A 15,633-nucleotide genomic window follows, 5' to 3' on the forward strand; every position below is an offset into this window, starting at 1 on the left:
GATGCCGGTGAGAGGTGTTTTGACTATAGATAGATAAAGGTGTGGTTACAACATTGATAAAATAGGTAACTTTGGTGGACCCTTAGAGCTATTACTTCGGTCCTGTTGTTTTACAAGTAATGAATGTGTGTTACTTGTGTCGTTTTCTAAATGAATGGCTCCGCTGCAACTCGTTGGTATGTTCAGATGGGAGGACACCATCAGACGAACTTCTTGAAGGAGAAATTTAATTAACCTCCTTTGAATGAGGATAACTTGATTTCAACAGATGGGTGACTATTTAAAGAGCCATTTATCAGAGAGGGAAAGTAGATAGGGGGAAAAAGAAAGTTACCATCAGACGGGCTGTTCTGTTCTTTGTTTTATATGTGATGCACCGCCGGCCTTGGTTATTTTATTATCTGCATACGAAATGGAAGCATCATGAAAATTGTACAGTAACTGTCCACACACCTTCAAGGTAAAAGGAATGCATTCGATTCTCAGCCAAACACTAAATCGGAAATGACAAAAGTATATACCATCAGATGGGCAACGGCGACGGTCATCATACCATCCCTGCACACCAAAGAGAGTATAGTAAATGTGAAATGAAAAACGAGCTTAAGATTTTTTATTTGCTATCAGCCGTACCCGTATGTACATTTTCCATAACAAATTGTGTCATAGAGTATTTTCTAATTACAAAAGCACATAAATGTTTCAAAGAAAAGGGCAGGGGTGCATATAACCCCACATGGTCGTGCGCACATGGAATTACCACCCCTAACAACCTTTCCCTCCAAATTTTGAAGTTTACAACACCACCAGCACATACATCCCACCACCACCACCACCTACACACCATCATCATTTTTATATAAACCCTAATGATAAAACTCCACAACTCATTTCATAAACAACCAAATTTCAAATTTTGAAGTTTACAACACCAACAGCACATACATCCCATCACCACCACCACACCATCGTCATCATCATCATCATTTTTATAAAAATTCACATTAACTCCACAACCCATTTCACAAACCTACCAAATTTCAATAATATTCTCGTGAAACTTGAAAACACCATTAACCCATTTCATTAGTATTTTCTTGAATCAACAACTATGGATCATCCCACCTCTGATGACTTCCTAACTGAAGCAAAAGAAATTCTACTAAACGTGTCTATCCCAAGTCATACCTCTCTTCAGATTCTGGATGTATTGGATAACCAATTGGAACCCAAAATTGCTCAATTGAGGGAATCAGTAATTTCCGACCTTCGTACCGAAGCTGCTGCCAGAAGAAACGGACGACAAATGATGAGAGGAGTTGCCCCGCCGCCGCTGCCGCCGCCACCGGAAAGTGGTCAGAAAAGGAAAGACTTAGAACCAGCACCATCAACCCACTCTGACCCTCCTCACCGACAAGAAAAGATGAAGGGCGTTGCCCTGCCACCGCCGCCATCGCCACCGGGAAGGGGTGTGCCACCGACCTACTCCGACACTATCTCCGCTGAGGGATCAAAGTTTCCATCCGATAGGCTGCCGTGGAAACCTCCATCTCGGTGGGTCTCAGATAACATTCGAAAAAGGTATTATCTTTTTCCATTTTTTACTTACTCATAGATTCGTTAATGGAAGTTGGGATATGGGGATTTTGGCCCCACTTTCTTTCCTTTTCATCTTTCTAAATTAATTTCACTGGTGGCATTTTCCTTTCTTTTCTTTTTGTAATAAAAAATATACAATAATAATTATAATTTATTTGTGATTATTCTTTTTTTTTTTTTTTTAAAGTTAAATCAATTAATAGAAGTTGGCATATTTGGGGGTTTCGACCTACTTACTTTTTTATATTTCATTTTAGTATTTTTATATATTTTTTTTTTTATATTTGGGGGTTACTGTAATTATAATAATAAAAAATAGATTATGGGTTTTTTTTTAAAAATTTAAAATATATATAATTATGGGTGTTTTTTTTTATATAAAATACATATATAATGATCAGAAAATTATTTGATATTACATATATTTCCTTTTTAATATACATAGTTTTTATAAAATTTAAAAAAAAATAAATAAAAAGTACTGGATATTTATTTGTTAGGTTTTATTTGAAATTTAAATAAATGAGTCTTGTTATTCTACAGATTTTATAAATGTAAGAAAGATGGATGTCCGGCTTCAAAATACATCTGTGATTCAACAACAATTCCCGGAAAATTTGATGTCACGTACAAACATTATCACACTTGTGGAATCCACATGTTTGGTGTCAAACCTGGGCCTCCAGTTCAGACGCCTTCCGTTCAAACTACTCATCAAGGCAGCACCACCACCACCGGGCCTCTAGTTCAGACGCCTTCCGTTCAAACTACTCATCAAGGCAGCATCAGCACCACCGGGCCTCCAGTTCAGATGCCTTCCATTCAAACTACTCATCAAGGCAGCAGCACCACCACCAGGCCTCCAGTTCAGACGCCTTCCGTTCAAACTACTCATCAAGGCAGCACCACCACCACCGGGCCTCCAGTTCAGACGCCTTCTGTTCAAACTACTCATCAAGGCAGCACCACCACCACCGGGCCTCCAGTTCAGACGCCTTCCGTTCAAACTACTCATCAAGGCAGCAGCACCACCACCGGGCCTCCAGTTCAGACGCCTTCCGTTCAAACTACTCATCAAGGCAGCAACACCACCATCGGGCCTCCAGTTCAGACGCCTTCTGTTCAAACTACTCATCAAGGCAGCACCACCACCACCGGGCCTCCAGTTCAGACGCCTTCCGTTCAAACTACTCATCAAGGCAGCAGCACCACCACCGGGCCTCCAGTTCAGACGCCTTTAGTTCAACCTGATCATCAAAGCAGCAACACTCTAGCCATCAACCAAGGTAGCCATGCACGAGGAGAAACTGTCATCGATGGTAGTACTATGCTTGGTGATGGGGCCTTCTATCAGGGTAGTAGGTTTCGATTTGCACCAGCCGCTAGTAACGCCGGTATGCTTGGTGATGTGGCCTTCTTGCCCTTCTATCAGGGTGGTACAGCTGGTAGTAATGGTACTCTTTTTCTTACATTATACAGTAAGAACAATTATTTATGCTATTTCTTAATGTTCAATTATATATCTGTGCTGGTTAAAGTAAGGTTGACCTCAGCTGATAGCTTGACAAAAAGTACCAATTTGATTATGAGAAAATGTCACAAATGGTCCATGTGGTTTGTTATATTCGTATTTTGCCCATTGGGTTTGTTTTCGTTGCAACTGGTCTTTGCCTTTTTCATTGCCAGAAGCCCGTGGCATTGACTTCTATTAAATTCGGCCGTTAAAACCCCCATGTGCATTACACATGAGGGCAGTTTGGTCCTTTTACATTATAATGAGCCTTATCTTCTTTCTTCTTCTTTTTTCTTTCTTTCTGTTTCTCTATATATTCTTTTACACCGTGTTTCTCTCTCTTTATCAATTTTCTTCATCATTTCTTTTTTCAATTCATCAATCATTCACAAAAAACATCTAAACAATATTAATTTCAAAACCATATCTAATGAATGAATTATAACATCAACTAATCATCAAAATCTCATCTATCCCATATCACAAACAAAAACATACTAGTAAACATAAAATTAAATAATATCTTTAAGTTTGTTGTTGTTCGAAGCCAGCAAAGGGAGCCCAAAACATGCGCATCAAGTTCACATACCATACAATTATACTTCTATCTATATATACATCATAATGTATTACTAATAAAGGGAAAGTTAGACAAAATAAAGAAAGGGGAATCAGCATGTGGTGGTATTAATTTGTGCGTCTTACCATTATATATATGTATATATATATATATACTACACGTGCGATGCGCGATATTTTTAAAATTGTTTTAATTAGTTTAATAGTGCTACTTTGCAAATATTTATCTTTATGTTAGAAAGAAAGAAAATTTCAAGATACTTCGGTTTAAAAAAATTAGTAAATGAAACATTATGATAAAATATGTATAAGAACTATTTAAAATGTAATAATTAGAATAGATAGTTATTGAATGTCTAATGATACTGATAAAATATAAAGACAACAAATGGAGAACATTAACTTAAGAATAAAAAAAATAGTGAAACATAAAACAGTATAAAAAGTAACATAATTTAACCATTGTAGTAGATAAAAATGAATCTCATTCCATTATTACTTGAGTACATATAAGATAATAAATAAATGAATATCTAGTCAATAACATCAAGATTTGTTGCTTTCTGCTCGACCCAAATTGACTTTGATGGGTTTGATCAAAGCACTTCGAGCGAAATCCTGGATGAAAACGGAAGAATCTGCATTTTGATCTAGAAAAATGATGGAATACTTCTCATATGTCTTCCTCAAATTCCAGATCAGCTAATCTATCAGTATCATCTTAAGTCAAATACCCACACAATATTACATGTTAGTAATAATATATACTATACCAAGAGGAGTAATAATGTCATAAAAATAACACGGAATAGAACTTGATTGGTTGGTATTTGCCAGTGCGATTGCTAAATCTGTAGAACTGGCTGAACGGAAGATACAGACGCAATTCTAAAATCTAGACAAGCCAAGTTATCATCCTAAACAACTACCCAATATTACCAATTAACCAACCTGCTTTTTTGTAATGGTACAAATGCCTGAGTTGGGTTTATACTGTATTAGTATATCACTAATATGTTATGATAAATAAGTATATACGTAGTAATTAAGAGACGGGGTCACATCCAAAGTGCTGAACTAACATTTTGGGTTTTGTAGCCAAAATGATCAAATTACTTTTAACTCCTGTATTCGGCTGTAAGTGACGTTGAATGAGACTATAAGCAAAACGACACAAGATCATTCGAAGGAAAGTATGAGACCTAAGACGAACAAACAACTAGTGGACTAAAATTCTAGGCAGGCATCGTGGCTTAAAATAGAAGAGTCTGTCTTTGAGGGGCCTGTAAACTAAGTGAGTAATTTACATAGTAAGAAGAGAAATAGAGGTGCTACCTTTAAATTTGACATAAGTATTGGTGAACATTAAGTATAACCTTTATCTGCAGATCACCCGTATCTACACCCGTATTAAAAATGGAATTTACCTACATATCAAAACACAAATGGAAGATAAGTATAACCTTTACCTTTCCAACAAATAGAAGTTAAACACCCGTATCTAAAGATGGATATGAAGAGCTTCAGTTGTATTAAAATCGGATCATAAAGCACCTAAAAATGTCTCTTTAGTTCACTTGATCAAGGTCACCCATCCCTTTCTATTGAAATTGTTTCAAAGTAAATACATATTATATCACAATCAAAATAAGAAAACTAAGTAGAATAAAAAAAATGTAGATGTATCATATGCATCACTCCTTTCATTTACATCTAAGAACTCGTTTCGAGAACCTGCATACTATACCAATCTTATAATAACATGTGCATTCTTTCAATCATGTACAAAGACATTATCTACCTAGACTCTAAGTAGATAGCATACGGCTACTCCCACATAATATCAACATTGAACAGTAAATTTATATTTAATAAAAATGTTTCTTTAACTTCCTAGCTTAACAAATAAACTTGGATTGAACTTCAAGGTCAAAAGAATAACAACTACTATGTAGCAATATATCTTTACTAAGTAGCAGAATCAATACCTATCCCAAACGTGTGATTGCGTCGACATAGTTTTGCTAATTTAATTTGTAGTTTTGTAGTTGCCTCTGCATAATGTCACAGATTTACCTTCCTCATCACTGCTATTGTTACCCAATAGCATCATGAATGCAATCACATAGGAAATCAAGTGACGCATCCCCTGATCATGTCATTGAAAAAGAAACCAATTAGAAGAGCACATTTAACTCTTTACAAATCATGATCCAGCTAAACATTAAACTAATAAAGATTCATATATTAACAACTAACATTAACAATAGAGTAAACTTCCAAATATCAATATCAATAATAAATATATAACCAAACTTTAAAATACGAACTAAAAATGAGGTTGATTAATAATTGGATTTACCTTCGGACCTGAACCACGAATTTATTATTAAAAAAAACAGTTCGAATAAAACAATACAGGAACATCGCTCTGATATTCGTCAATGTAAGAAATCAAGATTTTCTTTCATCATTGAAGAATATAAGATTGATTAGGGATAGGGATTGGAAGACATTTACAACTTTACATCCTCTGTTCATGTAGAAAAAAAAGAAAAAATAGGGCATGAATGGTGTTGGATGGAAAAGATAAAACTTGAAAGGATAGATGGGGTTGGTTAAACGGGTGGGCTCCAAGGTCAGCGTGTGTCAGGTTTGTTAAAAAAAAATAAAAAATAAATAAACTAAATTTATATGGAAATGACATGTAAGCTAAAATCCTACATGTCAATATTTTAACATAACTTAGGTTAAGAAGGGCTTTCAAAAGTCTCGGTTAAAAGCTATTTTAATAATTATATAGATATGGGGATGGGAATATAAGCTTTGGTGTGGAACACTTACATATTGTTTTTTTTATCCATAAAATTCATAAGGGCCTAAGCATTTAGTCATTAATCAAAAAAAATTAAAAAATTTGTATGTGAGGGGTTCCACACCTAAGCTTGGGTGTCGGACAATCTTATATTCTCCTTTCCCTGTGTGTGTGTGTGTATATATTATATATATGGAATAGTGAGTGTGGGGGTGTCACAAACCCAACCGGCGTAAAGCGGTCCTCTCGACCCTTTGACATGAAATGTTTATGGGTCAACCATGCCCGTTTTGATCTGTTGGCAAACCTGTATGTATTTTGCATGCTGAATGTTTTAAAAGAGAAAAGAGTGTACCTTGCAAGACGTTGAGTTAAGAAGCTAAACACTATATATTTGAGATAGGATCTAAAGAAAACAGTATTTAATTGTAGTGGTTCATCACATTTACACTTTGAGTATTCAGTCCTTCATGTAGGTCTTCAATATCGGCTATGTTGATTAAAATTTAAAATCCCATCTCCCATGTGATAAATACTTTAAATAATAAAGAGAGGTTTTGAAAGATATATATTTGCCTATATGAAAATAAATCGGGATATATGTCAAAAGGATACACAATTTGCTTAACATGACCAAAAAGGGGGGCACACATGCAAGGAAACTACTCATATGATATTAGCCTCTGAAAACACGATGAGATGGAACAATAATAATGAATAAATAAGATTGTGATTTGTGTCCAACACATTCTTCAGTTTCATCTTCGCTGTTCATAGAGCATTATTTGTCCACTTCGGACTCGCGGAATGGTTATGATTGTATTTGCAATAGATATACCTGGGCTCATTTATATACCAATAGAATTATATGTGGCAAAATGGGTGGGTCAACAGGTCATTTTGTTGGCGACGTTAGGCTAGTTGACCAATAAACTTTATGCGAAAGTTTTTCTATAGATAATGAGTGTGTCTAACATGATTAGAATTATTATACTATTTTATACCCCGTTGCTTGCATACCAGGTCTTCAAAACAGGTCGTTTTCTTGGTGTGGTTGGGCTGGCTAACCCAAAACACGGATTAAAAGGTGTCATTTGTTTTTGCAGATATTGGGGTTGCTGACCCAAAACAGTCATTTTAACTGGTTTAATTGAGGAAAGCATAACACGACTTAATTCATTGGTAGTATTCTGTGCAAACAATAGCAAAATTACTAAAAGTATATATGCTGCTTTCGGTTTTTATCAACTGTGACAACTTGAACGTGAGCTTTATAAATAGACACGGAAAGATCAATAACGATCTATAACCCCCCACTAATAACATGACTATGTTTAGACGGTAAGTTAAGGAACAACCCACTTTAGTCGGTACTAAGAGATTTACTCAATTACTTTCTCGTTACCAACGAATAACCAGAAAGTGAACATGTCATAATAAAGCGACCATTTATGTACAGGGTGGTTAAAGAGATAGGGGATAATGGTGAAATTGACACACAAAAAAAAATAGGTGATGAAATTAATGCATAATGAAATTGCATACCTTGCTGGTGTAGAGTGTCGTCGCTCATTTTTAGGCCACAAAATGTTGGACTTTTCCATCTGATTTCACATTCGCATGATAATACTTACTTATTGAACCACCTAGCATGTCAATAACAGAAGAACTATTCTTGAAGCATTTAAGATGTGTAGAATCAACATATCAATCACAAGTCACAACATGGGTTCAATGTTCTAATTTCATTTTTTCTAAAACTTTATTTGCCATAGAAATGTACTATGATTATTAATTGACTATTTGAACAGCAAATAAAGTTCTTTTTTAAAAATAACTATTCGCATAGAAATGTACTCTGCCTATTTGAACAGGAAATAAAGTTTATGAACTATATATCATATATAGACACAACTCACTATTTCAGTTTCTTGTATTAGTTTTTCTTGCATAGTTGAAACTTTCATACTCACGATGATGATAGTATGTATGGCTTTTGATTTCAAACACATGCTTGTTGCCAATTAGGATTTCCGGAACAGGTGACAGAATGGACGTGACAACTGACTCGTCCTGTAGAAGTCAAAACAACACACCATGTTAGACCAAACAATGTGTCAGGTAACACACATAGCTAAAACTATATGCATACTACAGGACCTAGTAGTCAAATTGACCAATTTCTCCCCGGTTTCACATGATTTCATCATTCACATCAAGCTCCAGCCTAAACCGGTCGCCCATTGCATTAGCACAGAAGTAGCTTTGTTATGACATGCTCATGACTCATAAGTCATAACTAACTAAATCCGTAAACACAGAAAAATCTAAAAAGACCTATAACCCCCCACTAATACAATGGATAAGTTTAGACGGTAAATTAAGAAACAACCAGCTTTAGTCGGTGCTAAGAGACTTTTTCAATAACTTCCTCTCATATACACTGTCATAACCTGAAAACCTTGGTGGGGCCACGTTGAAGACCAACTTATGAAACAACATTAGGGTTACTTGTTACGCAACTGACATATTCTTTCTTATATAAGCAATGGGCATTAAGGTTCAACCTATAACATCAAAAGTTTAATCACATCATCTTAGTGACTCAGGTTTAACATTTGTCTTGAAAAGAGAACTAACCAGTTAACCTGTGCTCTAGATCGAGTTTTACAGTGGTGTAATGCCCATTAAAGATCCCCCACTACATACTCCTGCCAATTAAAAGCTATCAAATTCTAGGTAAATAAGTATCAACCATCATTTTAGATTTCACGGTTAGCTTTCATGAAGTTTTTAACCAAGAGATCTGAAGAGTTGGATTATGGGTTTTCACTTGTATACTGAATGGTTATTATATTTTTCCCCTAATTTTTTTGGATTTAAACATAACGAAAAATTGCATAAAGGGGGACCAAAAATCGCCAGCCTTTTTAAAATTTGGAAATAAGGTAATCTTCCCGTTTATCAGCAGGTGCCACATAAAAAAAGACAAACTAAAAAAAGACAAACTGATCAAAGTTATTCCCATATCATGATCTTGACCTAATTAATTGTCTGGGCTGCCAATAATCATCGTATTTGGATATCGAGAATTTCTAAAAAAAACGAAGTTCAATGTTTTCTCCTGGGCAAAAAGGTCACGATTTCCGAAAATAGAAATTGAACAAAATATGGTCACCATTTTAGCAATTATTCCATATAAACATTGGGTCTATTTCTAATCATCTGGTTTGATTAATATGTAATTTGGAAAACCAGCTACTTGGTAATAAATCACGATATTACCTACATAAGTCCTCTCTTGGTAATGATGTGGTAGTGTCCCTGCCAAATCCTCTGGATAGCCTTGGTGCAGCAAGAAAGCCATAGGCGATGTAAAGAATCACACATATGACCCCATGAAAGAGCACATGCATTCAGCATAAAAAAAAATAAAATTAAAAAAAAATATTGATAAAAATTAAATTATAATTAGAATATGGTACCTGGGAAAGACTCTAGTGAACCGATGAAAGCCCCAAATAAGATTTTCAACCAAAAAAAGGGGATATATTTACCTCGGAAGAGAAAGGGTTGTGAAAAAGACTCTAACACATCGATAGTTAGTTAATAATATGTGACTTAATTTATTGAAGAGAATTACACATTATCTAATTATTCTCTTTTTACCTTTTCCTAGTTTTCTACCAATCATTCTTTTTCCGCTTCAACTTCCAAACCCACTATAAGAACCACATTTCAAACTTCTCATCTACCTAATTCATTCTCATTATTAACAATCAGAACAATTAAGATCAACCCACCATTAAAATCAACCTTTCACAAACCTTGCATCATTAACCATCATAAACATCACTCAATTAGTGCATTTAACCTCATTTACGGTCTTTCATACCTGCTATTACAAAATACTATATCAAAACAACTATATGCATATCATATTACATATGATACAATGCTAATGATCATCAAAGCCATAAATATCCTCATAAATTCCATCAAAAATTTTGTACTAACAAAGCAACTATAACTCAACTTTATATTATATTAGATTAGATATATATATATATATTATCCTAATGTTTTTAAGAGTAATACATTTAGTTCCATACAAATTTCCTTATCACTGCATAAGTGACTGGAGTGGAAAACTAAATCACGAAGAAATTTAATGGATACAAAGTCACTCAACCACCTCATGGCAAGATAACAAATTCATGGATGGACACAATAATGGGGAAACAATAATACGTACTTGTGATGATAACATAGATAAAATTATTAACCAACTAGAGTGATCGATTAATATTATGATCTGCTTAGCAGATAAACATAAAACAATTCAGTAGCTTACACAAAAACAAACAAGCTGCACACGTGCATCAGTGAGCTAGAGTCTCCTCCATACGTTGTTCAAATTTGTTTAATAAGGTGACATGCCCATCATATCCAATTCCCAGCGGTCCAGCACAATCATCATCCGCAGCGGCATGATGCTTCTCCTTGCAAGATGGTTTCAACAAGTCCTTGACAGCAACCATATGAGATCCAGGTATGACGTGTACAATGCGGCTGTTGCCTTCAACATTGGTAGCAGCAACAAGATCCTGAAGCGCGCTCCTCCCAAAATGGTACCCACCTACCGTAAAGTTGCACCTTTCCTCCGGATAGAAGTTGACTACATCAAGAGCTATTGAATTCTCTCTATATTTCTCTGCGATCTCGTTCACAGCTGTTGGATACAGATTTGTAGGACTGGCAGCCAAGAAACAAACATAAATAATTAGCCAACAATATATATATATATACATATATATATAGGGAGAGGAAAGTTATTTTTAGTACAAGGGTTTAAAAAAGTACAAGGTATTTCCTCCTTTTTCTTCCTTCTTCCTTCCATCTCCGACCACCACCACCACCACCGTGATCATCTCCGACCACCACCATGATCCTCCGGCGACGGCGACCATCTCCGGCGAGAGTTACACATGTGTAACTAACTTACACATGTGTAAGTACAACTTTTTTTTAGCATTTTAGGGTCTAAAATTTCTAGGTTTTTTCTTTCGCGAGACAACCACCACCAGCCACCATCATCTCCGACCACCCCAACCACGGCGCCGGCATCAAGGGCTTTGCCCGTACCGTAGCAAACCGTCACCATCTCTTGGATCGCCGCCCATCAAATCGATACGATTCCCATATGCGTCCCTTGACGGTCAGCTTAGAACGGATGAGGGCCTCTGGCCCGTACCGTATCCACCCGAAAACGAACCTGATTCTCGCCGGAAAGTTAACTTACACATGTGTAAGTTGTAGTTACACATGTGTAAGTCTCGCCAGAGATGGTCGCTGTCGCCGGAGAATCATGGTGGTGGTCGGAGATGATCATGGTGGTGGTGGTGGTGGTGGTGGGAGATGAAAGGAACAAGCATGTGTAAGTTAACTTAGACATGTACTTTTTGTACTTTTTTAAATGCTTGTACTATAAATAACCCACCCCTATATATATATAAAAATATATATATAACTAGATGGATAAAATAAAAAGCTATAATGTTTTAAGAACAGAATTGCATGCATACCCTCCAGTAATAAGAAGGATCCTTTTTTTCAAACCTGGGCGACACTGGTTCAGTACAGGAATGAGAGATGTTGCCACACATACAACGTCCAAGTGACCATAATGAGGAAGCATATCTAAGAAACAAGGATAGACCGTTCTTTTGAGTCTAACTGAATGGTTCATAAGAATAGAAATCTTACATAGACATGATGATATCATGTAAAATTTAAAAGAAAAGAGTATGTAAATTAGAAAGAAATGAACCTTGAACTTCATCCATGATCTTTCCAATATCACTAGAAGGCCAGAGCAATAGCCCTTTACAATCTGAACTCATTGTGAATAAGCCCACAACGGAGTCTGGATTAGCCTATAACAAAACACACACACGTGTACACAGTAAGTTGTTACGTAAAAATAAAAAACACAATCAACAAAGTAATTAATGAGCACGGAAATAATTTTATCGAGCATGAAAATAATTACATTAAATTTAGTCTTGCAATAGAATTCAATAACTTTACATTGAGCATCAAAGTTATCAAAATCCTCAGCGGCCATCCAACAAGAATTGTCAATACCGATAAATATAACCTGGCATATATATCATCAGCAAATATGTTGGATTATTGATAGCATAAGAAAGAGATAAATGATGAACACAAACACACACACACAGAGAGAGAGAGAGACCTCAGCCATCAAGATCACCGTGTCAACAAACAATTTGAAATACCTCAACTTTCAGAACAGGTTCGAGTCAAATAGCAATAGGATGCCTGCATATTCATACAAAAAAAAACTACATCAAAACAGAAACATACAACATTAGCAACTACATCAAAACATCTCTACAAATATATGTAAGCTAACGAAGATCTTCACATATACTATCAAACAGCTATTTGCCAAAACAACCTACATCAGTTAAACAAAATTATTTAATCTAATCAAATATCAATCATGTTTATCAAAAACCCTAATCTTTGTACTGCTAGTGGACCATCGGATACTATACTTTTTAATTATCAATATATACACAACAAGACACACTAATCCAATAGACTCAAATACATGTAATAAAAATCAATATTGACTCAAATATATCAATATATGTAAACGGGATATAGTTGCCAAGGTTTATTATTGTGCCCTTCATGTGACAAAAAGTAATTATCTTAACTCAAAGCAAATAAGAACGCAACTTTACTCGTTACTCCTCAAACATCAAGATACCTAAACCATAGAATAATTAAGACACTACTACAAAGTAACTAAATATTTAAACATATCGAAAATAAATACATCAATTTTTCTAACTTACATCGTAACTAGTGCGTCTCGATTACAACTCCTAATACTTACAATTTACCCAACCTTAACTCGATGGCTGTTGGGATTAAAGACAATGACCAAATATACATTAACATACAGATATTACTTTAAAAACCTTTTCTTGAAATAACCCATGTTGGCTAATTAATTGGACTTGACATTCACTTTAAAGTTTTAAAATAAACATTTGTATTAAATTAAGTAGGCCATGAATGACATAAATCTGTGACAATTTTACTTCATGTGCTATTATGTAACAACAGTAAGGCCAATCACTAGCTATAAGTATTTTATAATCAAGTCTGTATATATTTGGTCCTACAAGTAACAAAGCTTAAACATATACTTATAGAAACGGCAATAGCAGGTGTTGAAAATATGACCTTATAAGCACTTTAAAGTTATTTATTTTTTAAACCAAAAGCTAAATCATATGGAAAAAAAATGTCGGCCATAACCCTTTATATCGAAATCTCAAAGGATATATCCATATATGCATGACCATCAATCTACTTGCTATGTTGATATTTATTTACTATCCTAAAACCTCAAACATAATATGTATTTTAATTAAAAATACAATAAAAGCATCCTATATTAATGTCTTAGTAACAAAAATATTATAATATGTATTTTAATATTAAAGCAATGCTATAATGACAAGCTAATGGATAATGACTAATCCTTCTAGCAAAATAGCCTAAAAAATCCTCATAACACTCTAAGAAAGTGACATGTTGTATCAACTAATTCTCTTTCCTAATTTTGCTCCCTGATTTTTTCACATGTCATCATCCAATAGTTAGGAGGATTTTTAGACTATTTTATTAGGAGGATTAATCATTTCTCCTAACTAATTACAAACATATTTATACAAACTTGTGAGTGACCAATAACATGAAGAGACAATGAAGAAAGAAAAAAATGATTTTGCATTTTATTGGTTCACTTGATTTGCCACATCAGTTTGTAGTGCTCTGTTTGTAATTGGTTTGTGTATGTAGCATTTCTCTTAATATTTATAGAAAGCTACAGCTTAATGGGTTAAACCCCAGCGGCATTTCGGAGTCCTGCAATGATAATTGGATCCTAGGAGACCAGGGTTCGAGTCTAAGCAGGCGAGGTTTTACCTCCAATTTAACGTCATGCCTTCTGTAGCGGTTAAATTGGTGGGTTTTCCCTCACCCATGGTTCCTGATTTCGTGGATCGATCGCTAGTGACTGTCTGTCCGTATGAATGTAACGGCTAGCCGTCCCATGACACGAGCATTCAAAAAAAAAATAGATAGCTACGAAAAACAACTTTGCAATATTAGTATTTATTATTTCAAAAGAAAAGGAATTGTTCATTACAAATAATATTACAATTTATTCGCATTTTTAGTTAGTGTAAACAAGTTATAAATTTATCACGGTTTTATGTGTGTAAAAATTATGTTGAACTTAAAATACGTACAAATATATTTATCCTCACTAAAAATTTTGGTATTCTAAAATTCATACTTTTAATAGTTACATTTAGTTAGTTTAAGAATGTACATTTATATATGTTAAAAACCAAGTTTCACTCCCTCACAAAATTACTGTTCATTCAACAGTAGGTAACTTTGTACAAATCTTTGTGCAACAGATATAAATGGCTTTTGCATATGAAATAAACCGCGGCCTCAGGTTCTATTTTCTTCTTTTATCTTCTAGAACTTACTCTTACATTCATCTATGTATCTGCCTCACCATTTCTAATTTTCATCTTCTTATGGTATCCGTATATCTATATCTATATCTAAATTTTTTTTTGTTTTCTCTATTCTAATTATAATATGTATGCGTACGCAATATGTGTATAACAAATTAACTAATTGATTTTGTATTTTTACTGTTGTTTTTATTTTTTATTGTTGTGGAAGAGAAAGATGAAACGAATATGAGATGATGGATATGCAACAACTTTCAATAAAATTGCAAGCTTTCTCTTTATATGTCTTTCATATTTCAATATATACAGTATCTATGTATATACTTCAATGAGCCATTTTGCTACACAACAGTATGTGAATAATTAGTAGCCTGAATAACAATCCTTTTTCCTATTACTCTTTAATTTCTTTTTTTTTCATCGATACTCCTTAAAAGGTCGTTACCCGCCACAACATGCGGGTAACAATCCTAGTATATTCTTATGAAGAAAGGATTATTAGAATGAGATCTTTTAATATGAGCCAAGAT

At 34.6% G+C, this 15,633-nt stretch overlaps 2 protein-coding genes and 1 long non-coding RNA gene across 6 annotated transcripts; 1 reads left to right on the plus strand and 2 right to left on the minus strand.

The window, feature by feature from the left end:
- The first annotated feature begins 1,111 nt into the window (after nt 1-1,111).
- LOC122596357 (formin-like protein 3) lies at nt 1,112-3,301 on the plus strand. Its single transcript, XM_043768925.1, has 2 exons — nt 1,112-1,581; nt 2,143-3,301. Exons 1-2 carry the CDS (start codon nt 1,112-1,114, stop codon nt 3,299-3,301), a joined length of 1,629 nt encoding a protein of 542 aa, XP_043624860.1.
- Nucleotides 3,302-4,130: 829 nt separating this feature from the next.
- On the minus strand, nt 4,131-9,880 carry LOC122584590. Of its 4 annotated transcripts, XR_006321568.1 has the most exons (7): nt 9,792-9,876; nt 9,147-9,217; nt 8,426-8,579; nt 8,052-8,152; nt 5,680-5,840; nt 5,027-5,118; nt 4,131-4,411 (listed from the first exon to the last, which is right to left on the minus strand). It is a non-coding gene; the product is annotated as an uncharacterized LOC122584590 (long non-coding RNA). The 4 variants fall into 4 exon arrangements; XR_006321569.1 differs by lacking the exon at nt 9,147-9,217 and having other exon boundaries at nt 9,792-9,880; XR_006321567.1 differs by lacking the exons at nt 8,052-8,152; nt 8,426-8,579; nt 9,147-9,217; nt 9,792-9,876 and adding an exon at nt 6,054-6,270 and having other exon boundaries at nt 4,131-4,398.
- A 980-nt stretch (nt 9,881-10,860) lies between these two features.
- On the minus strand, nt 10,861-12,388 carry LOC122597168. Its single transcript, XM_043769799.1, has 3 exons — nt 12,337-12,388; nt 12,092-12,206; nt 10,861-11,261 (listed from the first exon to the last, which is right to left on the minus strand). Exons 1-3 carry the CDS (start codon nt 12,350-12,352, stop codon nt 10,889-10,891), a joined length of 504 nt encoding a protein of 167 aa, XP_043625734.1. The 5' UTR covers nt 12,353-12,388; the 3' UTR covers nt 10,861-10,888.
- Nucleotides 12,389-15,633: the final 3,245 nt, after the last annotated feature.

Source organism: Erigeron canadensis, chromosome 1 (genome assembly GCF_010389155.1).
Source record: "Erigeron canadensis isolate Cc75 chromosome 1, C_canadensis_v1, whole genome shotgun sequence".
Classification (NCBI taxonomy): Eukaryota; Viridiplantae; Streptophyta; class Magnoliopsida; order Asterales; family Asteraceae; genus Erigeron; species Erigeron canadensis.

Coding starts and splice junctions, on each gene's coding strand:
- LOC122596357 (XM_043768925.1), top strand. CDS start 1,112: ATGGATCATCCCACCTCTGATGACTTCCTAACTGAAGCAAAAGAAATT. Junction 1,582..2,142: donor TCAGATAACATTCGAAAAAG/GTATTATCTTTT, acceptor GTTATTCTACAG/ATTTTATAAATGTAAGAAAG.
- LOC122597168 (XM_043769799.1), bottom strand. Junction 11,262..12,091: donor ATCCTTCTTATTACTGGAGG/GTATGCATGCAA, acceptor CTTGGCTGCCAG/TCCTACAAATCTGTATCCAA.